Source organism: Hydra viridissima, unplaced genomic scaffold (genome assembly GCF_058129835.1).
Source record: "Hydra viridissima isolate aposymbiotic clone 2 unplaced genomic scaffold, HvirCarnegie_v1 scaffold_4, whole genome shotgun sequence".
NCBI classification, from domain to species: domain Eukaryota; kingdom Metazoa; phylum Cnidaria; class Hydrozoa; order Anthoathecata; family Hydridae; genus Hydra; species Hydra viridissima.
This window is the reverse complement of record NW_028324303.1, coordinates 19,976,301-20,002,234: the sequence shown is the minus strand read 5'-3', so window position 1 is coordinate 20,002,234 and position 25,934 is coordinate 19,976,301. Positions and strand designations below refer to the sequence as shown.

General features: G+C 29.7%; 4 protein-coding genes and 1 pseudogene across 16 annotated transcripts; 4 read left to right on the top strand and 1 right to left on the bottom strand.

The window, feature by feature from the left end:
* The first annotated feature begins 449 nt into the window (after positions 1 to 449).
* On the top strand, positions 450 to 6,731 carry LOC145196291 (uncharacterized). Of its 5 annotated transcripts, none has more exons than XM_090085521.1 (4): positions 450 to 598; positions 3,739 to 5,702; positions 5,872 to 5,960; positions 6,153 to 6,731. In XM_090085521.1, exons 2-4 carry the CDS (start codon positions 3,747 to 3,749, stop codon positions 6,226 to 6,228), a joined length of 2,121 nt encoding a protein of 706 aa, XP_089941647.1. In that variant the 5' UTR covers positions 450 to 598; positions 3,739 to 3,746; the 3' UTR covers positions 6,229 to 6,731. The 5 variants fall into 5 exon arrangements, 3 of the variants coding, with proteins under 3 accessions (XP_089941647.1, XP_089941646.1, XP_089941649.1); XR_016451888.1 differs by lacking the exon at positions 450 to 598 and adding an exon at positions 3,439 to 3,556 and having other exon boundaries at positions 5,891 to 5,960; XR_016451887.1 differs by lacking the exon at positions 450 to 598 and adding an exon at positions 3,439 to 3,556 and having other exon boundaries at positions 5,877 to 5,960.
* Positions 1,729 to 2,139, bottom strand: LOC149890420 (uncharacterized). The gene has a single exon (XM_090085266.1). The coding sequence runs from the start codon at positions 2,137 to 2,139 to the stop codon at positions 1,729 to 1,731; it is 411 nt and encodes a 136-aa protein (XP_089941392.1).
* A 6,239-nt stretch (positions 6,732 to 12,970) lies between the features above and the next one.
* Positions 12,971 to 15,008, top strand: LOC149890419 (uncharacterized; annotated as a pseudogene).
* Positions 15,009 to 17,407: 2,399 nt separating this feature from the next.
* LOC149890418 (uncharacterized) lies at positions 17,408 to 20,337 on the top strand. Of its 9 annotated transcripts, XR_016452221.1 has the most exons (7): positions 17,408 to 17,566; positions 17,794 to 18,028; positions 18,442 to 18,546; positions 18,679 to 19,006; positions 19,092 to 19,209; positions 19,838 to 19,892; positions 19,989 to 20,087. XR_016452221.1 is itself a non-coding variant. In XM_090086411.1 (6 exons), the coding sequence occupies exons 2-5, from the start codon at positions 17,994 to 17,996 to the stop codon at positions 19,859 to 19,861; spliced, it is 492 nt and encodes a 163-aa protein (XP_089942537.1). In that variant the 5' UTR covers positions 17,408 to 17,566; positions 17,794 to 17,993; the 3' UTR covers positions 19,862 to 19,892; positions 19,989 to 20,337. The 9 variants fall into 9 exon arrangements, 4 of the variants coding, with proteins under 4 accessions (XP_089942537.1, XP_089942535.1, XP_089942536.1 ...); XR_016452220.1 differs by lacking the exon at positions 19,838 to 19,892 and having other exon boundaries at positions 19,989 to 20,337; XR_016452219.1 differs by having other exon boundaries at positions 19,280 to 20,087.
* Positions 20,338 to 21,174: 837 nt separating this feature from the next.
* LOC149890417 (uncharacterized) lies at positions 21,175 to 25,234 on the top strand. Its single transcript, XM_090085865.1, has 2 exons — positions 21,175 to 21,598; positions 24,729 to 25,234. The coding sequence occupies exons 1-2, from the start codon at positions 21,330 to 21,332 to the stop codon at positions 25,198 to 25,200; spliced, it is 741 nt and encodes a 246-aa protein (XP_089941991.1). The 5' UTR covers positions 21,175 to 21,329; the 3' UTR covers positions 25,201 to 25,234.
* Positions 25,235 to 25,934: the final 700 nt, after the last annotated feature.

The window sequence follows — 25,934 nt, the reverse complement described above, 5'->3', positions numbered from 1 at the left end:
TAAAATAAATATAAAATACTTGAAATCATGTTTTTTTCCTCTGTGTATCAATATACCTTAAAAACTATTGTAATACAAATATAAAGTAGAGTAATGTGATGTGTTTAGGATGATTCTAGAATTTTAACAATTATCAATTTTTAATGCTAAACCAAACCAAACGCGCGCATTAATGTTTATGTGCGCAATTTACGCGTTAAAGGTATGCATAAAATTTTTTTTTATTAACAACTTTGAATTTTTTAACTTAAAAAATCAAATTGTTGTTTGTCAAATTTGTAGTTTTTGCCGTCTTTGATCATCTTGAGTCACACTGCGCCATATATCTCTAAACCATGGACCTATATGAGATGTACTTGCAACCTATTGTTTTACATCAAAGAGGCCGCAGAAATCAGCGAACCATGCGAGTTTCCGATAAACTCTAAATTTCACCCGTCAACAAAAAAATCTATTAAAATGGCTGCCCACAGATTTAAAACAGAAACTCTGATCACGTGGTATTAGTTTAAACTTTTATAGCATTTGTTTAATAAGACTGTTCAGGATAAAGTAACTACTTCACGCGTTGACAAATTACTAAACAAATTACACCAAGGTAAAGGAAATTAGTTGTCGGCACGAATAGATTTCCATCATTTTTCCAAGATAAACATTTGTAAATTTGGGAACTTTTTTCGTGTAAACAAAGTTCCGTCAATAATAAAATACACCTGTAAGGTTAATTTTAAAATGACTAAAAAAACTATAGCGAAATATAAAAAAGCTGAAATAAAATTTTTTGTCAAGGTCTGGTTTCATTCAACTTCTTGGTCCTTCATTCACCAGGCTTAATTTTGTGTATTTTTTGAGTATTTTTTCCGATATGCCGCCATTTTTTGCCTCTACTACTCTATTAGCTCCATAATATACACTGCAGGCCAAAAGTTTCCGGACACTTAGATTTTGTTTAATTTTTTAATTCAAACTCCCATAATTATTTGAATAAAATTCAAATATCATATTTATTTTTTAAAAGATATATATAGTTACTATTTAAGAAAAAAAAAAAAGAAAAAAAATGAAATAAAAAAAATACTAACAACACTATTATTATTAAACTGTCTTTTCGTCAAAAAATAACCCACGAGTTTTTATCACTTTTTTTTGCGATCCGTGGCATCCTATTTATTAATTTATTTATTATTTCGGGTGTAATTGATAACCAGGATTCTTCTAATATTTGCTACAGGTGCTCTTAGGATGTTGGGCATTTTTGTCTGACCTTTCTGTCCGATTCTTCCCACAGTAACTCTATTGGGTTCAAATCTGGTGATTGGGCTGGCTAGGTCATGTTTTTGAGGACACCATTATCCTCTTGTTCCTTTATATAATTCTTACATAACTTTGAGGTGTGTTTAAGGTCATTGTCCTGCATAAAAACAAAACCACGACCAATAGTTCTTAAGCTAGAAGGTATAGCATTGTTTTCTAGAATTGTTTTATATTGTTTTTTTTTCATAATACCCTCAATTTTAACTAGGTCACCTACACCAGCTGAAGAAAAACATCCCCATACCATAACTGACCCACCACCATGCTTGATTGTCGGCACTAAACACTCTGGGATCATTTTTTCTTTTGTTGTTCTTCTGATGTAAATTCTAGGTCTTTGCCCAAACAGTTCAAGTTTGGACTCGTCGGTCCATAGTATTTTTCCCCAGTCTTCTTCTGTCCAATTTTGGTGGTCTATAGCCCATTGTAACCTTTCTTTTTATTTCCAATCCGTACCAACGGTTTTCTGACCGTTATACGGCCAGAAAGTCCTGCTTGTCTAAGACGTCGTTTTGTAGTGGTTAATGAAATAGATTTTGAATGACTCCTATTAAAGCCTGAAGTTATTTCCGGGGCCATAAGTCTTCGATTTCTTTTACTCATCAATATTATACTACTATCTTCAGCTTTTGTTGTCTTTCGTGGTCTACCAGATCTTTTTTTGTCTTCAAAAATGCCTGTTTCTTTCCACCGTTTGATGGTATCTTGTACAGTACTTCTGGCAACTTGTAATTTTTTGCAAGTTTTACGAACTGAATAACTTTCTTTATGTAATGTAATTATTTCAGAACGTTTTGCAACAGTTAAAGAAGGTTTTTTACCCATATTTTTAATTAAATAGTCGAATTATAAATTTTTTAAATTTTTTTGAAGATTTTTTAATGCAACCGTCATTAATACCAAATGAAAACTAAACAAAACTAAATATTCTTAATCATTTTAGCTGGCTATCATTGCATTATAAATATTTACTTCATGTTTCAACAAATAAATAACTTTAACAAGACCAAACTCTTAAGAGTAATGAAACGCTATATATCAAGTTAAAATAAGCAATTAAAAAAACAAACTTATTTATGTAAGTTTGAGGCCAGTAATACCTAATTACTGACCTCAAACTTACATGAACACTTAAATTTAGTAAGTTTAAGTATTATAAATTAATATTATTGATTAATTTAATGATACAGAATAGATTTTAGCTTTTTATATAAAAAATATCAAGTGTCCGGAAACCTTTGGCCTGCAGTGTATATTCCACTGTGCATTATTTTTTAGTAGGTGTATTTTCTAATGGAATTTTTTACAATTCATTTCATAAAGCAAAACCTTTTAAAAAGTTGTTCAAATTTACAATTATCTTGCAAAATGCGGTCAGATGTCTCATGTTTTCGTCTTTCATATTTCATATATTATTTCATTTGTCATAAAAAAGACATAAAAACCCATTTGTTTTTGCCAAATAAAAATTAGTTCATATATAGCTGGTAAATCATGTTACGTTAAAATTTGCTAATTCTTTAAAACTGTGACAAAAAAATTTTTTCTTTATTGTATTTAGATTCATTTCATGTATATTTATCCATAATTGTATATATTTCTGTTGTTAAACATAAAAATAGAAACTTCTATAATATTTATAAACCAGAAGTCTACAGCAATATAGTAGATGGAGTAGTTCCCTGGACATGAAACCAAAATGCTCTAGGTAGCTACAAAACTAGTTGATTTTTTGTATTATTTACTATATCTCTAGTTATACATGTACTAAAGTAGTTAAGTAAATTATCTCAATTTCTATACTATCAACAGCGTTATTTCTAAAAGTATTAAATATCTAGCTATATAAAATTAAGCTTAAAACCTGATTCTATTGCTGTTATCTTGAATAATTGAAAGGAAGTTGATGTGACTGGTTAGACGAGACCAAATATTTTCGACGAGTCCGACAGACTTTAATATAATTTAATTTGTATTGTTTAAAACAAAAGATTTATAACATTTCGCAACAAGCATGGTTTGCAAAAAAAACAATAGTTTGCACGTCCATCTCTTACAGGTCCATGTTCTAAAACCGTTCTCTCTAAACTGCGCCTCCATCTCCAAACCGTACGCCGTAAATTTAGCAAAAACGGATAAGAAAATTTTCAAAGACGAGTTAGTGTCGAGATACCAATAACCGCCTGATTCTATACATTCTCACTCACTGAAAAACTTGCTATAGAAATTTTATTCTTTTTAAGTAAGCATTATATGACATAATATTTTCATTTGAATTGATTATATATATATATATATATATATATATATATATATATATATATATATATATATATATATATATATATATATATATATATATATATATATATATATATATATATATATATATATATATATATGAATTATGTGTTGTTTTTTTAGTTCTAGCTATGTTGCATAGTAGTCAGGATTTACAGTTTTTGTTCAATATTTCATCTGAAACTAATCTTGGAAATCAAACTAGAATCAGCTCTCCGCCTGTAAATGAAACAGATTCGTTAGATTTATTGAAAGATCTCACTGATATTTTGGGTGTAGGCTTTCTTTGCCAATCTTATTCAATAGAGAATCAAAAGCAAAGTCCAAAGCATGAAAAAGATAAAAATGATACAAAAAAGTGTTTTCAAGATAGTAAATTGACTGTGGATGAATGTCTAAAATTATTTGAGTTGCAGAGTAGTCCGAAAAAATTTTCTATTTATGAAACAAATAATTTAGTTGATAATCATGTAGACAAGGGTTATCAAAATGATATAATTATTAGCAATATATCAGATCAAGGCTATAAAACTTCATATGGAACAGAAGATGAAAATTTGAGTGAGACAAAATCTCTTTTAAAGCAATTAAATTTAATTATTGATAAAAAACCTCCAGACATGATATGTGTTTCATCAGACAATCAAAGTTTTAAAAGTTTATGTCAACAAAATATTGAAAGTTCACAATATCCTTCACTTTTCAAGAACTCTGAGTCCAGCCATGATTGTAAAGTCTCTGATATTTGCAGTGGTTCTGTATTAATTGACAACCAAGATTGCGAGAAAGTGTTAGATGAATGTTTATCTGTCTGTACTGATAAAACTCCTATCTCTCAAATGCAATATTTGCCCAGGAGCTCACTGATATGTTCACCTTCACATTTAAGTAGCGAAGTAGCGAGTTTTGAAGCGAGTTTCAATTCAAACAAAGTTATTCCCAAGTTTGAGGTTAACAAAGTGTGCTGTGTAATGGAAGAAAAGAAATCTGATATTTCTCTTCAGCAAGTTGTTAAAAAAGGCTTAACTAAAGAAGACCAAAAACTTCTTTCAACACCAATACAAAGTAATATAAGTTTGTCTTGTTCAAAAATTGATTCAAACAAGGATACTTTATGGCATGATACTCTTCCTGTTTCATCTGATGATTGCCAAAAGTTAAAGTTTATACCAAGAAAACTTTTTAAAAAAAACTTTACCTTCAGTTGTGAGGCAGATAGTTCAAAATTTTTACATAAAGAATCGACAAAAAAAGAAAAAAGACTTAAAGAAAGTTTATTTACTACACAGTTACTTCGATCATCGTGTGTTGGCATTTTAAACAACTCTCAAAGCTCTAAGGATATTCTTTTTACATCAAGTAATTATGATCAGTTGTGGCCTGCAAGTTTGTTTGAAGCAGTCACTCGTAACTGTAAATCAATACCTATGATGCAGATAAATAATGAGTCTGTATGCTCTGCAGAAGTCTCTCCAGAGTGCTCTGAAAATAGAATAACTAAATGTGAGAATGAGAAGGATAAATTAGAAGGTTGTCTTTCATTTGAAACAAAATATAAACCAATTATTTTCATGGCCTCTGCAAAGGGAAAAAACAATGAATCTGTTGCTAAGTGTGATTCTTTTAACATAGCTAGTGAATCTTTGTTCAATGCACTTGCAGACTCAAAAATTATTAATGTATGTCCTTCATTCAATAACTGCTGTGTACTGATGAAAGCTAGTGATGCTATAGACACATGTGTTCCAATTGATTACAATTCTATTCAAGACATTCATTCTCTTTCTTACATCACTGAGTCATGTGCACAATTAAAAAATGTTTCCAGTTATAATCAGCCTATAGAAAATCAGCTTGCAAAAAAAAAGAAATATGTAGCTTCTATAACCAATAAGAATATATCAGAGAATAATGTTGTCAATGCTAAAAGGTCAAGGAGTAGCAATGATTTAAAATCTGATATCACATCCAAAACTCACACCTCAGACAATGATTTATCAATAAGATCAAGCAAATCGCCAAAAACTTTTTCATTGAATCGAAGGTTTAGGTATGCTAAGTGGAGCAGTAAAAAAGATGATCATAAAGTAGGTTTTGTTGTTTGTTTTTTATATGATTCTTCACATTGATTTAAATGAAAATCTGATCTTACATGGTTTTATTACAATAGGTTACTTTTTTTTGTAAATATAACTTCCTGATGCATGTGACCACACACTAATTTTTTTTTCTTAGATTATTATTTTCTAAATTCAGGACAGGATTTCATTCATAGGTTCGATGAGTAATTGCAAGAGTCCTTGGAATCAACAGCTGTGCAAAGATCATTCAAAATGCTTCTTAAGGCATTTTTGCTTTGTTTAGATTTTGCATTGATTATTTTACATTTTTTCAGGCTGTAAATCTTCCCCCCAAAAAAGTCACTTACATCGTCTCCTTGTTCTTTGTAAAATAATTAGTTGTAAACTTTAAGCTTGTAAAATTTATAGAGAATTTAACTTACACGATTTTAAAAAAATGGATGCTTTTGTTTTTAGCTCTGCCTTCGTTGCACTTCAGAGGGCAAGCGTAGAGAGGATTATAACACGGTTAAGTATGATTGGTAAGATTTGAATCAACCGAAATTTGATTATATTTTGATGAAAATTCCTCTTCGGAATAAGAAAAACGCCAGAAATCATTTAAACCTTGCTAAGAGTATCCGATACTACACGAGGAGCTGATAAAGAAACTTGTTTTGCTCGGTTTTGCCTTTTCGTCAGGTAATTTAAAGCTGATTAGGACTTTACTGAACTTTGATCTTTTTGCTATTACGGCGAAGCGAAGCGATATTCTGAGAGAATTCATCTTTGCTCCTTTCTGATACTACATCAAAGATAAATTCTCTCAATTTTTTCGAAAAGTTTTTGATTATTCTTTTTACATTCTTTGTGTTTATATCTGCAACTTGGGTGGTTCCTGCAAGTTTTAATTGTAAAGTTTTGGTCAACTGTAACATTTTTGTGCAAAAAAAATTTTTTATACGAAAGAAAAAAGAAAAAAGATATTTGTAAAATAAATAGTATGTTATGTAAAAAAAAAAAATAAAACAAATATAAATATAAATTAAACCACAATGAATTTACGCATTTGTTTATTCTTGAAATGTGGAAATGTCTTGGTTCGAAGTTACAATTGAGAATTCAGCTAAAACATTTTAAGAAATACAATAGAAAAAAAAATTCTACAAATTAAACTATGATATGGAATTTCTATGCAAAGTTTGCGATACCATTAACTTTGTCCTTCAATTCTTGTACCATACAATTTCGTGCACCATCCTAAAAGTAACTTCACTATAACAAAAATAAATTTTCAATGTCGATAAAAGTTGCAAAGCTTAACGTATTTCATTCTATCTAGGTTTTTTGTAGCTTTTTTCAACTCGATTTATTCTCGACTTTTATGACGTTTTTTTCAACTCGATTTATTCTCGACATTTATGACGTTTTTTTCAACTCGATTTATTCTCGACATTTATGACGTTTTTTTCAACTCGATTTATTCTCGACTTTTATGACGTTTTTTTCAACTCGATTTATTCTCGACATTTATGACGTTTTTAACTTTTATGTTTTGACTCATTTCCACTTTTCACTGTAACCACGTGATATTTTTGTTAAGAAAAAAGTTTTATATTAATATATTGCTTTTGCTTTGAAAATAATTTTTTTAAAGTTAAAAGATGTCGGATGACTATAGGCATTCATCACAGCAAAGTCGTATATGCTGATTGTTTTTATGAATCTGACAAATTGAAGATGGAGGTTTATAAAGATATTCTGAAGTGTAAGAACTAATACTGCAAACATAATGCAGTAGTATGTTGAGAATATTGATAAAAGAAAGAATGTTAGCACTTGCTGCAAATCTTGAAATGGCCAGCACTAAACCACATGGATTTGCTAAGGATTGTATCAAAACATCCAAAATGATTGTCCAACATCCGAATATAATATTTAGGACTTTCTACAAGATGGTTGGAAAATTTTAACAAAAATTTCCTGGAGAAATTGAGAATGCCAGGATTGTGTAAGACAGTTAATAAAAGAAACAGGTTTTATGATAAAACGATCTACCAGCTACTATTCAATTAAGCATCTGCATCACGGAATTTTTCTATTCCGTTACCGACAGTAGACGATTATTTATTTAGTTTAAACCGAGACGTAACGTGACCTAAAAAGACTTAACTGAATACTTTTTAACTATTAAAAAAAAAACTTTTTTCAGGTTCAAAATAAAACCAAACGATACTTTACCAACACTTTTTAAGAATTACTGAGACTGAATGATACTTAAAAATTTTTTTTTTTATTCCAAATAAGATTAAACGGTTTTTAAAAATAACTTTTTACAAAATTTAAGATTGAATTTAGTGAGAGCTTTTCCGACCAAGGCATTCTGATTTTCAGCTGAACAGCACTAATTTTAATTAAGGTGGTAGACCACTATTAAAAATCGAAAAAATCATTTTTTCAATTTTAAAGTTTTTAAGTAATATAATTATCGTAGATTACGAATTTCATACTAGTTTTATATAAAAATAAAGCTAACCCTATTAAAAAATAGTTTTTAACAATGCGGTTTATTTGAAGTGTTTAATGTTTTTTTTTGTTTAAATGTGTTTTTCTCAGTTCTTTAAAATTCACGACTTTGCGGTAATTATCTCTTGATTCTCTTAACCGATTTTCATAAAGTTTTCAGGAGTTGTTCCTTTAGTTATTATGGATGTCCCCTACCACTTTTATTGCATTATGATAACTCCATAAAAAGATATTAAAGTCCAAATATGGTCAAAAATGCCCCTTTTTTTGTTTTTGAAGTGTTTTTTTTGTTTAAAAAAAACTGTTTAATGTTTTTCTTTTGTTTTGGTACAGGATCTTTTTCATTATATTGAAAGCAAGTCTGAAAAATTTCAATTTGATACCATACATAGTTTTTGAGATATTCACCGCAACGATATAACCCTATTTTGGGGTTTTCGGGACCAAATTTCTCAAGCCATTTAATAATCAAAAAAAATGATAAAAAATTGTCATTATAATGTAAATTTTAATCAACTTATATATAAGTAATTTCTAAAATGTAATTTTTGAAGGATTTTTTTTTATTAGTGGTCTACCACTTTAATTGTACAGTTTTGCAAAATTCTTCCAAGTTTTTTTTCTGAAAAGTTTTAAACAATCTAGCGTAACTGAATATTAATATTTCATAAATTTGAACTTTTGTTCATGAAAAAAAAATAGTAACAAAAAAAAAGGAAGCGAAAAAAACAACATTTAACAGAAAGATGTTCTTATTACGAGCGTTGCCAGTTGAAGTTCAGTTCTTTCATCAATTAAACGTGCTAATTGGTCTTCTTTGTCTCTTAATATCGATTTCCATCGTTGACTGTTGACCTTGTCATACAGCTTGTTAATGTTTTCTGGTTGAGGCTTCGTCCTCTTGAATTAAAAAATGTTTCCTCCTGCTGAAAAGGCACGCTCTAAGGACAAGGACGAAGCAGACGCAAAAAACCATGTGCGTGTACGTTCTGCCAGAAGTGGGAGTTGAGTTAAATTGTTTGCTACCATTTTTTTAATTAGATTTTGACCATCACCCTTAATAGTTTTAAAAAAGCCTCATAAATCTTTTACTCAAACTGAAATGCAGAACTTGGAGTTGTTAACATTTTTTTTGAAAGGTTTGACAACCTATGGCAATTATAGTCTATAGTTATCTACAATTATATACATAAGTATATCTACAAGTATATACTTCATCTACAACTATAAAGCTTTTAGAGGCTTCATGAGAGCTGTAGCTTCAAAAAGTAATTTAGAAGCTTTGTCATTGTCACACAAAAGAGGCAGCTTGTAATGACAAAAGGTTATTCAACTTTTTAATATTGGCTAGGAATCAGCCTTGTGGCATTAGCAGTTTAGACTCAAGCACCGTACATAATCTCGAAAAGCTTCAGTATCAGCAGACTTAAATGGAAGATTGTTTCTGACAATAAGTTTCATGATTTCCAGAGCTTCACAGAGTTTCTTGACATCGAATAACTTGTACTTGGTAAATGAGCTGCAACAAAATAAAAAGATTTGATAAGACATATAAGACATTCTTGCTTTCTTGTTAATTTCTTCATTCTTGCTTTCTTTGTTGTAAATTTTTTCCTTTTTTCTTTTCAATATCTTGAAAATCTCTAGGATATGCGTTCTTGAGATGTATTCTCAAACCATTCGTGTTATAGTTTTTCATTTGATAAGCTTCTTTGCTAAGGTTGGATTTTGCTAAATTTCTATCGCCATCAACCTCAGGGGTAAAGTGCTCTTAGATGACCTCACGATGTCGTTGCACTGTGTTTGATTTTGTTTGAAACAAAATCCAAAATGGTTTCAAAAATATTCGGTTTGGTTACGCGTTTATAATCTTTTGCATTAAAAAGATTATAAATTGTGGGATAAAGCGTTTCTGGTACTGTTCCGATAGTGATCGACCGAAATTCCGGTCCCGATTCCGAATAAGTTTAAGATTTCGGTTCCGGCCGGATTTTCGATTAAAAATGCTACCAAAAATAAATATCATAAAACTTCATTTAGAATGATAGCATTATTATCATTTTAATAAAAATAATTTAAATAATGTTTTTTTTAAAATAAGATGTTAAGCCTGAGAATTAATTGAATGAGAGACTTTGTTTGCAAACTAATTAATTTTCTTGTTTAAATTAATTTTAAGCTAATATTCATATCTTGAAATGGTTTTTTTATCGTTATTATTTGAAAGACAGTATTGTTGTTATGTCTATAATTTCTACATAAATAGATATATGTCAAGTATTACAATTAGTTATATAATCTATAAAGTGTTAAATAAATCGTTGTTTCTCTTGAACTATTTCTTTTTAGGTTTAGTGCTCCCGCTTTTAATTGTATTGACACAAGAATTTCTCCGTGCGAAACTGTCTCACGGAATTGCAGTGTTGAAATCGTTAATATTTCTCCAAAGAGTAGATCATTAATGATTGTCCCCAGGGAATTTTTTGTTTTAGTTAAAGTTATTTTTTTACACGTGCAGCCAAATCTTACGCGCGAGTGAACGCGTATGCAAGCAATATACCCGTCAAAAGTGCGCGTAAAATATAATTTTGTTAAAAAATTTGAATTCTTTGACCCATAAATCTATTATTTTCTCATATAATATGTTTCTTTACAATTTTTATCAAATTTTATTGAGTTTTTGCCGTTTTTTGACAATCCTGATTCACTGTGTGACGCCTGTACTTGTTTCCCACCTATTACCAGCTACGTTATCATCGCTTCTCCAACTATTTCTACAAATTCTCCATTTATAGCTAATATTTTGAGTTCGTTTCTTCTGATGTGAACATTTGCTTTCTGAATCATTTTTTTTGAAATAATGGTCCGGGTACATCCACTGTCAACCATTGCTTTTGCTGCAAATTTGTTCACGTGAACTATGCATAATGGGAGCGCCATTAGTTGCTCAAGGGAAAAGCTGGCGCTGGCAATTCCCCAACTGAGTTTTCCTATTGCGATTACCAAAATCTTGTAATATGGCTTGTTTTTTCACATCGAAAACAAGTTATTGCACCATTAGCATTTTGTTTCTTTGAAAAACAGTATCGGGCAACATGTCCAGGTTTACCGCCTTTAAAAACCATTAGAGGATGAAGATGATCTATTAGCATTTTTATTGATTCCAGAGATTGCTCTCCGACCAGTTTAACTTTCTTCAGCTATACTACCACATCGCCAGACCCATCGAATTTTTCAATCATTTTTGACATGAGTGTCATACTGCCAAAATAGCTTGTAAAATCAAGAGTATTATCGTTATATATTTCTTTTTTTTTTCTCTTTCCGCTTTTTCGTAGTTGTACAATTTCTATACAATTTCGGAATTCTCTTGAGCGTAATTTCTTACGCAATTGTTACGACATAAGTACAATGAATTATGCAATAAGCTATAACAACTTAAGATAAGTTCGATGGCCGAATGTTTTACTGAAAGTCAAGTTTTACGGCCATCCCAATACCAAGTATTGCTTTATTTTTTTTCGAGAAAAGTATCAGCATTTCTCAAAAAACAAGCCAGACGAAATAACACTGGAGCCAATGCTCACTGGAGCCATAAAAAACGAAGTTTTTTCCGTAAAACACGAAGTTTTTACCGTAAAAAGCGAAGAAAAAAAAAGTCCATTGCTATAAATATTCAAAAAATTCCGTTTTTAAGATAAAAACTTCGCTATTAAATCCAATGCTATAAACGAACCAGGGAATCGCCTTCTCAGATAAAAAATGCGTTTTTTCGAAAAAAAACTTAAGATAAATTTTTGATCTCAATTTTAGATATTTTCTTCGTGATTTTTGGCGGCCATTGTTGGAACAACGTTAGCGCTTTAAAATCATTGAACATTCTTTGTTTGTGTTTTTATGTTGATATTTTATAGATAAAACTGAAAAGGATTTTGGTGACTCCATAATAAACTAATTACTTAAAATCTGCATTTAATCGATTATTCAGTTCCTTGTTGTGTTTCGTTAACAATGCATGCAAGAATTTAACATTCCATGCGTATTTATGTAGGTTTTCGATAGTTATTTTGGTTAAACAAATTTTTCATAGTGTTTGACTAAAGAAAAGTATAAATAGTCGACAAATATGCCATAGGGGAGGTAGGGGAGCATTGGGCAGTCGGGAGGTTTGGGCACCCCCTCATTTCTCACAATCTATTATAGATATTTTTTGTTTTCTACCATAGCAATATAGTTTTATAACTTACAACACCGCTCATTAAAAGTGTCAGCTGTCATTTCACTTGGTTGTCAAGTTACTTGCGCTTAACGGTTTGTTGCGTACAAAAGTAAATATCTTGTTTGTGATTTGAAGAAAGATAACAAAGAAATCTGCAAGAAAGTGTAAGTATCTGTGTTAACTTCTTCTTTTGCGTTTAATGAACATTATATTTACCTGGCAATTATGATTCAACATTTGATAAAAATAAACTTATTCAAAGTTATTTGAAAAGTGAGGTTGTGGGGAGCACTGGGCACGCATGTAGGAGGGAGGTTTGGACATGCCCAATGCTCCCTCTTTTTTTAGCGTGTTTTGGTGTCATACGTTTGTGCTTTTTTGCTATGCCCATTGGATTGAATGGTTAATCATTTCTTATCAGGACAATCCCGTTTTCATTTAAAAAGAAAAATAAACGATGTGAAATCCCTAAAGATGTTATTTTGCGCGCATTGGAAGAGGTTTCTAAAGGAGGAAAAATTAAAACTACTGCGATTAAATATGATATACCCAGGTCTAACCTTTAAAGACACATAAAGCAAGGTGGCGTTGTGAAAGATATTTCTAAATTTGTATCATCCCAAATATTCACGAAAGATGAAGAAGAAAAAATTTCAGAATATCTTGTAACATTGTTTAAACTAAATCATGGAATGTCAAAACTGAAGGCACGCGAATTGGTTTACGAATACGCTACTGCCATTAATAAAAAAAATACCAGACAACTGGACAGAGAAGAAACTTGCATCCAAAGATTGGCTTAAAGGATTTTTTAAAAGACAACCTCAGCTTTCAATAAGGACACCAGAAGCTACCAGTCTCTCACGTGCCAAAAGTTTCAATAAGAAAAATGTCGGGGATTTTTTTGAAAATCTTAAAACTGTATATGAACGGGATCGCTTCGGCCCTGAGTCTATTTACAATATAGACGAAACTGGATTATCAACAGTACAACGAACCCAAAAAGTGATTGCTCTCAGAGGCACCAAGCAAGTTGGGCAAGTAACGTCAGCTGAAAGAGGGACACTTGCAACGGTTTGCTCTGGTATTAATGGATTGGGTAACTCAATACCACCCTTTTTCATATTCCCACGGGTTAATTTCAAAACATATATGGTAAATGATGCACCTGTTGCTTCAGATGGAGCGGCATATCTTTCAGGGTGGATGACAGCACCATGTTTTTTTAAATATGTACACCATTTTGCAAAACACGCAAAACCAACGCCTTCCTCGCCAGTTCTATTGCTGCTGGACAATCACGAGAGCCATATTTCAGTACCAGTTCTCGATTTTTGCAAAGAATCAGGGATTGTTTTAATGACTTTCCCACCGCACTGCAGCCAAAAACTGCAATCCCTAGACCTGACTGTCTATGGACCACTTAAAACTTATTATAACACTGTTGTAACAGATTGGATGGTAAGCAATCCTGGCAAAACTTTAACAATTTATGAAATCCCAAAATTAGCAGCAAAAGCCATTCCACTTGCATTCAAGTTGCAAAATATTCAAAAGGGATTTGAAAAACCTGGCATTTGGCCATTCAATTCAAACATTTTTTCTGATGAAGATTTTGTTTGTTCTTCTATAACTGATCGCTGCTTGCCGGAAGAGAATAATATTGCTACAGAAAAATTGATTTCCGACCAACCTATCATGGAACAGCCTTCAACATAAGAAAATCTGAGTCTAGAGGATCGTACAAGTTCAAATATGGAAGTCACTGGGCCATCTCAAATGGAATCTCTATCTAAAAGCCAGACTAGGGGCGCTATCTATGTAACACCTGATTTAGTAAGGCCACACCCGAATGCCGGCCCCAGGAAATTGGATGGCATGAAACGGAAGAAAGGAAAAACTAGAATACTGACAGACACACCCGAGAAAAGACTCATTGAAATGGAAGAAAAAGAAAGACAAAGAAAAAATAAGATCAAAGAGCTCAACAAAAATCAAAAATGCTCTAAAAACGAGAAAAGCAGGAAGATTAGCAGTGATGATGAAATAGAAAATGTTTCCGTTTCTGACGAAGCCCTTGTTGAAATCGATTCATCGGAAGAAGATTTTGATGTAGACGATGTGATTGTTATGGATAGAAATTTCCTGGTCAATAACTTTGTGTTGGTTAAATTTAACACCAAAAAACTGTTTATCATTATGTTGGAATAATCGAAGAGGTTAATCACTCCATGGCAACTGTCAAATTTATGAGAGCAAGTAAGATAAGAAATACGTTTATGTTTCCTGACATCGAGGACGTAGCCAGCGTCCCTGGAGGATATAAAAACAAAATTGCCTACACCAACAACATGGATAAAACGTGGCAGCCTAAAATATAAATTTGATAAGCCTCTTTGGGTCATACCAAATTTAAAATAAGTCTTATTAAGCCCAACATCGTGCAGTATTGATCCCAAGTGACATTGTTTAATTTTTTGTAAAGTCTCTGATAAGAAAAAATGTTTGTATTATAATTTTTTATATCAATGCTATATAACACTTAATCATAGCAGTATATTAAAACAATATTGTGCATATTAAATACAGTGCCCAAACCTCCCCTCAGGGGTGCCCAAACCTCCCAACCACCGGGAGGTTTGGGCACTTTGGACTTGTGTTCAAAAACCTTTTGTAACTTTGCGACTAATTATATTACTAAAACTCTTCTTAGCAATAATTACTGCCAAATATGTGTGCCAGATATATTTGAAATAAAATTTTGATTATGATAAAAAATAACAGTTTTATCAGCGTTTATGTAAAAAAGTGCCCAATGCTCCCCTACCTCCCCTATAATAAACAAATATGCCATATAATAAACAAATACACAACAAAATAAAATATGCCATAATGCACAAATACACAAATACACAACAAAATAAAATGCTGTCTAAAAACTTAAAATGTTACTAGCATTAAAGATCAGAGAAAACAAAGAGGTTCTTTTTGGGAAGCATAGTATGTTTTAATTAGCAAACTATTTAAATGAAAATATGTATTAATACATGTACGCATAGGCGCCGAGTTCACGGGGGCAACAGGGGTAGTGGCCCCCCCAGAAATTTATACTAATAATATATAATCACGGATAATTACGAGGGTAAATAGATCTCATGATAATCTGTGATAATATATTATTAGTATAAATTTCTAGGGGGGGGCCACTACCCTGTTGCCCCCGTGAACTCGGCGCCAACGCATGTACGTATATATATATATATATATATATATATATATATATATATATATATATATATATATTATATATATATATATATATATATATATATATATATATATATATATATGTATGTATGTATGTATATTACAAATGTTATAGTATAAGTATGTAATATATAGTATATATTAACATAATATAAGTATGTAATCAATCAATCATATATTTCTAAATAAAGATTTTACATTCAAGTTTACACACAAATAGTAACAAACTAATGTGAAGTAAACTACTAATAGTGCTAATGATATATAACAAGGGTAATTAAATTGGCAATTTAGTCATTACATTCAAAAACAGTAGCATATATTACAATATATAAAAGTAACAATCATAAAATGATGTAATGTATAGTATTTATCAATTTTTTATATATGTAATATATATATATATATATATATATATATATATATATATATATATATATATACATATATATACATATATACATAATTTCAATAGTTTTATTAACTTAATACACTAACATTGAAAATACACTGTGTATAATACGATAAATTGTGTTGGTAGAGATTCCATGACAGTCTCTGAGAGCATGAAAAATAACATTTGTGCCAATAAAATGAAGAAATACCATTATCTGGAAACGTACTGAAATGCTTTTATTTCGCTTATAATGTTGCAAATCATCTTTAAGCCTAGTTTCTAAAAAAATCTAATAAAGCTCTTGGGACTCGATACTGCTATCGAAAAACTTTGTCAGAAACATCTACGTTAAAAAAGCGGCCAATAAACTAAAACGAAATTGAAAAAGAAAACAAAAATATAATTTCTGCGCCTATTTAGTATGATTTCTGTTTTTGTTCGATAAAAAATCATTAAAAAAACATCAAAATTTAGTAATTTTAAGTAATGTTTTAAACACCAACCTCTCGAGGCAATCGGTGGCGAAGCTCATTTTCTGCAACTTCGAAATCTAAGTCTTCATCCGAAAAAATTAAATCCATGTTCCTATTTTAATTTTACACATTTTTTTTAAATACCAAGTACTAGAATGTAAAAATATTTATAAAAATAGAATAGACAGCACAGCCTGCTTAACAACTAATAAAGTTTATTACGTAGGCCTGCTAAATAAAAATAAAAATAAAAATTGCTATCAATGACGTATTACGAATAAAAAAAGTCCGTGAATTTTAGTGACGTATACGTTTTATGCTTATAGCAATGGCCTAAAAAATTACAAACAGCGATGAATTCTTCGAGTTTATGCATTTTTTTACGAAAAAGTAATTTACTTAAAAAATTGCGTTTTTACGAAAGATTTTTTTTCTCGAAAAAAACTTCGAAATGTTTATAGCATTGGCCCCTGGTTACATTTCAAACGAGAAATTACGTGATGACGCCAACATTGTCTCGTTTGTTATAATAATAACTTCTCGTATAAAAATCTTTAAAACGATACTTTTCATTTCGAGACGCAGTTTCTAATATCCAATTACAATCGTACAATTTGAAGTAGATTTTTAATACTAACGTATTGATTATATATTGTTATCTACATTTTACTCATAAAAGGTTTTTGAATATTCAAATATCTTCGTGCGAAAATGATAGGAAATTTATTATTTTTAACTTGTATATGCACCTTTAATTGGCACGCTTTTAAATAAATATCTTAATATAATTAGCACAGAAACGTTTAATGTTTAATGTTTAACGTCGTTTCGTCATTAGTTACTAGGCTTTGAAAAAGCGCGTTCTCTAAATGCACGCGGCCATTGGAGAAAGATCTCTTCAGCGAGTTGAAACTCTTTTCCTTTTGAAATCTAATCATTAGTTTAGATATATTACATAAAGAATCATATTAAGAGAAATGATAATCGTTAAGATCATATTATATTTGAAGTAAGTATATAAAATAGTTATATATACATTTTTATTAGCTAAAGTAGAAAGGATTTAAATTTTTATCAGAAAAAGTAGAAAGGATTTAAATTTTTATTAGATAAAGTAGAAAGGATTTAAATTTTTATTAGATAAAGTAGAAAGGATTTTAATTTTTTAAATCGTTTATATTTTGTTTGTTTTAGTTTTTCATTTGGCAGTTTTGTTTTTATTATCTTATTTTTTAGAAGGAAAACAGGTGTATGTAAGTTATTTAAAGTTATACTAATGCTATTTCCATAAAATGGTTATTACTACTTTGGAATTTCTGTGATGCTATTAACTATTTTTGTTCTTTTTTAGAAAATTTAGAAAAATAAATTAAAATTTTGTGCCAACACTGACAATGCATGTCACATGTTATTGTATGTAAAGGTTAAATGTTGTTATGAAGATTACAGTTCTTATGAGAAAAAAAAGAAGGTAAAGAGAATTGTTTGTAAATATATATTTTGTATCTTTTTAAATTTTCTTGCATCATTTTTAGAATTTTTGTTTGCACACGTTTATTGTTTGCATATATGCTTTTTTGATATGTATGTGTGTGTGAATAAGTGCTTTATAGTTGTTTTATCAATGTGTTTTTATAATAATGTAAAGTGTTTTTTTACTGTTTGTGTATGTGTTAATATGTGTTACATAATTGTTTTAAAAATGTGTTTAAATATGTATATGAGGTATTTATTTATTTTAGTATATATTTAACATTATATACATATTTAAATACATTTATTGTGCTTATAGTTTGTACATATGTTTATATTATGTTCTTTCCGTGTTTTTAAAGTGCTGTGACTTGGTAAACACATACCTGAAAATCAATTATTGTATTTTAGAGAAAGAGCAGAACATATGGCTTTAGATCGTGCAGCTCAGCGTGATATGCACCTAATGGCATGGATTAAGTTAAATACTGAAAACGAAAGAGTACATTGCTATTCGTATGTAGACATTCCTTATCACTTTATATTTAATGATAAACATTGTAAATGGAAGGTTAGATAAAGGGGTGGTGATAAGGTGATAGTAAGAATGTATAAAGTTAATCCAACTGGAGAATTGTTTTTTCTTAGACTGTTACTTTTACAAGCAAAACGAGCAACATCTTGGGAGGATGTGCATACTGTTAATGGTATTGTCCTTGAAACGTTTTGTGTAGCATGTGTTTTGAAAGGCCTGTTGCAAGATGACACTGAATGGCAGAATACTCTTTCTGAGGCGGTTTTAACACATATGCCAAAGCAAATTAGACAGTTGTTTTCAATTATTTTGACCTTTTGTGAACCTGACAATCCTTTACATCTCTGGAATACATGCAAAGCTTTTATGATGGAAGATTTCATTCACCACTCAGTCCCACTTCTAATAGCTGAACAAGCTACTCTTCATCAAATTGAAAAGGTTATTAATCAAATGTGTTATATAAAACCATATTTGTTTATAGTTGTATATATGTTTAAATTATGTTGTTTCCATGTTTTCAAAGTGGTGTGATTTGGCATTATGTTGAGCAAGATTGATAACCTTGCCAGCCAAGCGATGTACTTATAGCAGAGTTGTGACTTGGCAGCATTTAGTGTCAGGCGGAGTTGCTTTGGAGCTAGGTTGTGTTGTCTAGCCTTTGTTGTGTTGTCAACCTGCTTAGGTTGTGTTGTCAACCTGCTTTGGAGCTAGGTTGTGTTGTCTAGCCTTTTTTAATTATTCTCCAAAAAAAAATATTATAATGTCTGTTAATGTTTAGCGTAATGTGTATGAGAGTATGCAACCTTGATCTTTAAATCTAGGGTGTTTTCATGTCCTAAATTTGAAGTAATTGAATAACTAATATTGAACATAAAAACAAATATACTTTTATGTATTTATATGTTTAGTAAAAAGATAGATATAGTTAACTTTAAATTGGTTTTCTAATTTTGCCTTTCATATTTTAATTTGGTTTGTTATCTTCACTGGATTTTAGGATCAAGGATGTAAATATTCTATTGTTATGTTATTGTTGTGATGTTTTGTGTTGGTATTCATTTTTAACAATAGACACCTTCATGTTGGTGACTATTGTAAAAAATGAATTATAGGTTGTTTCATTATTGGTACTTACTGCTTTTATTTATTTACTGAAAGCCAAGACAACATAATGCTAAAAATGCAATTTATATCTTAAATTGGTTTTTTTATATAAATATATATACTATTGTTAATCCTTTTGTACTTTGAAACAGATTTTATTGTTAGATTTTCGATAAATGTTTATATTAACTGCCATGTCAAAATGGGTTACTATAAATAGGTAAATCGATTTTCAGTTTTTATGTGGTGTTTTATTTTTTTTTGTTTTTTTGTTGTTGTAATTATAGTATCATAATTCCATTTTTTTTTTCTTTAGGATTTACGATTGACGCATTTATACGATTTATAAAAAGAAACCTGATTACCTTTTATTGTAAATTTTGGTCAGTTAAAATGATATAAATGTATGCAATTAGGTCAATTTTTTTAAAGTTTTCTCTATTTTAAGCCTAATAATTTGCTGTACGTAATTTAGGGAATCTTTTTAAATGGGTGGTTAATATTGTAGTTTAGCGCATTTTTCAAATATCGAGTTACTTAAATTTTATAAGATTTTTAACTAATTAATTTGCTTAGTTTGCATTTGCAACACTTTTGAGGAAAGAAAAAATTTTTTTATATGTTAAATTCTTATATTAAAAAAAGAAAATTCTTATACACGTAAATCATTGTTTTACATTTCATTATTCTGGTAAAAGGTCTTCATCAAAAACTTGACTACTCTTAATAAAAATAACTATTCTCTTGACCACCATTAAGGCAAAAACGGGGAAGGGAGGTCCTTTATTAGTGTCAAAATATTTATGAGAATTAAATTTCGAGTAACAAAAGGAATTTTTAGTAAATGGTAGTAAATTACCGTTTACTAAAAGCTATTGAAACAGAGGACATATATATAAAAATGGTCAGATTAGTGCCATATATAATAATTGTCAGTTATTTTTAATAAATTTATTTGGTTGTGTGCATTTAACGTTTTAAAGACAATTTCCTGTTTTAAATAAAAATGTATCAAGGGGATACCAAAAAATTAACAAATCATGTATAATTTACGTTCGCTTAATATTAATCTTATTAATTAAAGTTCATGTTATAAAAAATATAACAAGAATATAGCCTTACTTTTTCGTCAATATAAAGCATGATAAAGTGTTATTATTTTGTGTTAGTAGCTAAAAACATATTGTGTTGAACTTAGTATCGAGGAAAATGGTTCTGCCTTACACTGATATGATCTGTCAGTTGTAAATTACTCAATGTTAAATAATTGGTAAATTATTTTACCTCCGCATACTTTTTATTTTAATTTTACAGATGGTTCAATTTTTTAATTTGAAGGGGTTTTTCTAAAAGGTTATTAGTTAAGGTTTCGCAACTTTAAATTGTGGAAAACAGCCACTATAAAGTAACAGACCGACCATAACCCGTATTACGGGTTGCTTATTGCTAGTTTTGATTAACACGCTCTTAAATAACAAGCTCTATGAAAAGATAAATTTAAGTGCTTTAAAACCAGCGCGTTTACCGCATATTTTTTGTAATTTGTTAGAAAAAAAAAATCTTTTACGGTTTTCTACTTGTTAAAGTTTACAATTTTTTTGGAGCTTTTTAAGCTTTGAGTTACAAGTTCATCAGATTTAGTAAATACGTTTTTCAAATGACTTTTGGTTCAGATACGAAATTGTCGTTTAAGAAAAAGAGAAGCTGTTTGCTACTTTTGGCAACTATATCTTTTATGATAACTGTATTATATATAAATGCAAATATGCTTTGGAATAACATGGGTTATGATCCAAATCTTTTTAAAGGTCGGTGTGAACTTAACGAAAGTCAACAAAAAAATTTAGAAGAAATTCGTACTTCGTTGCTATCTACCCACGAGATACTTGATAATTATAAAATTGACCACTTTTTGCTGCATGGAAGGTAATCAATATTTATGTTTTACGAGTAGTAGTCAATTTTTTATTTAAATTTTTAAGTAACTTTTAGAAGAAAAAAGACTGACATTTTGACACCAAATTCTGCCAACGTTACAGATTTAAGGATATTTTGTACGCAATCTCAAATACGCTCAAATTATAAATCTCAAATATGCTCAAACTATAAATCTCAAATATGCTCAAATTATAAATTTCTGATTATGTAACATGACATAATAAAGTATAATACAGTAAAATGTTATATAATGCAATATATTTTAATGTAATACAGTTTAACAAAAAATAATTTTTATATTATATGGCGCTAGTGGATTTCGGACCCCCTTTTTTTATTGCAAATTATGAAAGATCGTTGTTTAAAATAATTAAGCTTTCTGAGCCTAACCTTAAAAACTTTCAACATCCTATTTCAAAATAAGGCACTGCAACCTTAAAAACCATGTCATTTTCAATATTAACATTTTTTTAACATTTTTTTTTGCTTGAAGTAACAAAACATTGCGGTGTTTAGAAAATGGCGAATATGAGCGCTTTGTTAGGGAAATTATTTCTCTTCAAGTTAAAGTTGGTCAAAAAACAAAATGAATACCAATTTTCTTTATTTTAAACAACGATCTTTCATAATATGCAATAAAAAGGGGTATGGTGTGTTGGTGCGAAAAAGTACTGGCGCCATATAACATAATATAGTTCTCGGGTGATTTAAGGCCAGTCTGAGGAAATTTCACTTTATTTTCGTGTTATTTTTGCTTAAACGCGTGAACTGTTTTCACCTCACGGGATTGATCGCATTAAGAATTTGACGTTAAGGATACCGTTTTCAAAGGCCGACATTGTTTTTCTAGAAACAGCCGATAATAGATAAAAATATACAGGTAAATATAAGCATTTATATTGTAAATATAAACATTTATATTTACTAAAACTAAGGTATTGTTTTTATTAAATATAAATGTTTATGTTTACCTATTATTAAGTGTATGTTCTCATTGAACTTGAGGTTCCAAAACATTCCATGTATTTTTAAGAATACTGCTCAGAAAATCCTTTTCTGGCTTCACCAACCAAACTCTTCTTATGGGAAAAACTGGATTATTCACTATAATTTCTGTAAAAGTATCTTCAATATGAATGTGAAGAAACTGGCAACAAAAATCTTCGTACCTTTTCTTTTTTTGAGAATGATAGATTTCTTTTAGACCTCTAAAATTTCAGCTTTCATATAAAAACACTCAAACAGTTTAGCAATGTTCTTAGGTTGGAATTTAAATGTTCGAAACCTCTTCAACTTTGTTTACTTTATTATTATTATTTTTTTTTTTGCAAAATTTGAACTTTGTGCGGAAGAAATAGGAAACTCGTAGTAGATTATCCTAATTTGAGCCTTAATAAGTCTTTTGAATTTTAAGGGGCATTTGTCACTTACCTATAATACAAAAAAGCTGAAGGTTGACCCTGGTGTATATTTACCCTGATATTTTTGTTTATTCACTTTTCATTACCCAAGCATAGGCTACATCCTAACCTTTGACTTTAACAAATCAGCAGACAATAACTAACTTGAGTTTTGGAAATAAAAACTAATAGATAAACATAAGGTAGCAAAATACTTTCTTTCTAAAACAAAATACAGTTAAAGATTTTCTTTTAAACTGCATTAAAATTAGGTCATTAGTCCTACCATCAGTCTGATCCACCATATGGTTTACATAATCTTGCATATATCAGCCTTTGTCAACTTCCAAAAGTTTTCCAAAGTATTTTCTAAAAATTAAGAATGGAGAAGCTGGATGAAAAAATGAAATTTAGCAAAACCTTATTGTGAGATTTAACACAATTATTTAAAGTGATCAATTATTGGTAAAAAAAAAAAAGATTAATTAGTATTTAACATTATCCTTTCTTACTTTTGCAATGAAACAATCTACTTAACACTATGATCTCATTCTCATATATTGCATTTTGAAGAGTGCTTGACATTTATTTTTAATTGTCCTATGAGAAACAAGGTTTGTCAGCATAAATCCAACACCTTGTATTTTATACACAATCTAATGTAGTTATCATATAATGAATAAAAAAAATAAATAAATGGAACTTGAGGAAGAAATTTAAAAAAATTCTCTCTTATATTTGTATAAGTTTTATTTAGACCCACCACCAATTAATACTTCAAGGTTGACTAAAAACAAATAATTGATGAAAAACATTAGAAATTTTGCATCTTTTCCTTGTACTTTCAAAACTTATCTTGTTTTTTATTTCAGATATTCGCTCCTTTTAGTCGTGTTAGGGGCGGCGCCGGAAGTTTATAAAAAACGTCGGATTTTCTAATCGTACAAATCACTAGTTGTACAAGTGGATAATAACAATTATCGAAGTGTACTAGACTGAATATTACTGAAAAAGTTGTGCTATAAAGATAATTCTGTTTATTTTTAAAGATATTCTCCTTTTTCAGATAAAACAAAATCCGTCTTAACCCAAAACTTCGTAAAAAATTAATATTTTAATTTTTAACAACTTTTGCCTGGTAACGTTCATTTTAGTTAGTTATTTGCCAAAAAATTATGACAAAAATTATTTTCTAAAAAATTTGCCAAAAAGTTATGCAAAAAAGAAATATTTAGTGGTGCAAACGAACACTGATTAGAGACAGACATGCCTTAAATCACCCGAGTATCATATTACTATATTATTCTAATGTAACACGTCTTAATACAATAAAATATTTTATCGTATAATATATTATAACTTAACATAAAAAGTTATCTTGCTGGAATACATTGTTATTTTAAAGTATGATATTATATGTTTTATAAATTATTTAATAACTCGATAATTATTAATAGTCATTGAAAAAATAATTTGTTTTCAATTACTTATTTTCAATTACATATTATTTTCTGATGATTTTAAAAACAAATCTCTCATTACCTCTGTCTTTACCTTTTTTTCCCCTCATTTTCTCTTAACAATTTACTTAATTTGAATACGGATAAAAAAACGTCACACGAAAAACTTGTTCGCAATTACAGTGAGCAGAAGCTTTAATTTTGATTATTAGAAAATAAAGAAAAATCACTCAAAACAAAAATTTATTATTTATTAAGCTTATGGGCCGCCCTACGAGGTTTAAACGATATTTTCCCATGGGAGTACGACTTCGACATGGGAATCATTGAAGATGATCTTAAAAATGTAAACTTTAACAAATTGAAAAAAGATTTTAACAGAAAAAACATGGACTTAAAATACGATTCGTTTGCTGGAAGATATCTCGTCTATAAAAACGACTTGCGAGGTGATATATTCGTATACAAAGATTATTATAAAAACGGCATTATGAGAAGAATCGGGAAAGAGTCGTGGTTGGCTTTCTTCCACTACAGACTTTACTTTCAGTTTCCTGCGCGTCTCGTCAAAAAACCGTTATCCACAGTGAAATTCTTGAATAGAACTTTCCAAATACCAAGAGAAGGAGTAGAAATTCAAAAATATTTCTATCCGAACAATTGGTGGCTTTTCCATCCTCCTGTGGGTTGTGGATTGAATAATATCTCGAGGATTGTAAGTTCAACCTAAAGTTGGCACTCGAAATATAAAAGTTCAATGACGATGGTACAAGAAAAAAGAATTCTTCAATTCTTCGGGACACAGTTGAACATCATAACTTTAAAAAAGAAAGAAAAAGAAAAAAACAGAAAAAAAGATGTTAAAATTGTTAATAACCTTTCATTTAATGTTTTTGCCCCAACATAAAAATTCTAGGATGTTTGATTTTATTTGTTGCTGAATCAGGTTCTTTTTCAATACTTTAATTATTTTGTTTTAAATTAGTTCCAAATTATTATTTTTTTCTGAGACAGTAAACTTAGAGGAAGTATCAATTTGATCCACCATTTTGTTTTACGCAAAATTTGGTCCACCATTTAGTTTTACGCAAAGTTTGCAAATGTAAACATTTTGCTGAAGATGAAAATCAGTTACTAATATTTCTATAAAATTGGTTTTTATGGTTTTGAGTGGATGACAGAAGATGACCTTAGTTCATGGGAGAATTATGCTTGAATCTTAGAACTAGATTTGGAATATCCAAAATAATTCTATGATTTACATAATGGGGATCCCAGCTAGCACAAAACGTTCAAGTACGTTCGAAGAACGTTGGAAACGTTTTTAGAACGTTCTTAGAACGTCCCCGACCGTTTCTAACGTTCTACGAACGTTTCTTGAACGTTTTGTGTTAGCCATATGGCTCTTTTACTTACTTTTTCTTTACTTAAGTAAACTTTTATGAAAAAGTAAATAACGTATTT

Excerpts from the sequence above, each read along its gene's own strand:
- LOC149890420 (XM_090085266.1), bottom strand. The coding sequence starts at position 2,139 with ATGGGTAAAAAACCTTCTTTAACTGTTGCAAAACGTTCTGAAATAATT.
- LOC145196291 (XM_090085521.1), top strand. The coding sequence starts at position 3,747 with ATGTTGCATAGTAGTCAGGATTTACAGTTTTTGTTCAATATTTCATCT. Across the intron at positions 5,703-5,871 it reads GTAAAAAAGATGATCATAAA|GACAGGATTTCATTCATAGG; the intron begins GTAGGTTTTGTT and ends TTCTAAATTCAG. Across the intron at positions 5,961-6,152 it reads CATTCAAAATGCTTCTTAAG|CTCTGCCTTCGTTGCACTTC; the intron begins GCATTTTTGCTT and ends TTTTGTTTTTAG.
- LOC149890418 (XM_090086408.1), top strand. The coding sequence starts at position 17,994 with ATGAAGATTACAGTTCTTATGAGAAAAAAAAGAAG. Across the intron at positions 18,029-18,441 it reads CTTATGAGAAAAAAAAGAAG|AGAAAGAGCAGAACATATGG; the intron begins GTAAAGAGAATT and ends ATTGTATTTTAG. Across the intron at positions 18,547-18,678 it reads GAAAGAGTACATTGCTATTC|ACTGTTACTTTTACAAGCAA; the intron begins GTATGTAGACAT and ends GTTTTTTCTTAG.
- LOC149890417 (XM_090085865.1), top strand. The coding sequence starts at position 21,330 with ATGACTTTTGGTTCAGATACGAAATTGTCGTTTAAGAAAAAGAGAAGC. Across the intron at positions 21,599-24,728 it reads CACTTTTTGCTGCATGGAAG|CTTATGGGCCGCCCTACGAG; the intron begins GTAATCAATATT and ends TTATTTATTAAG.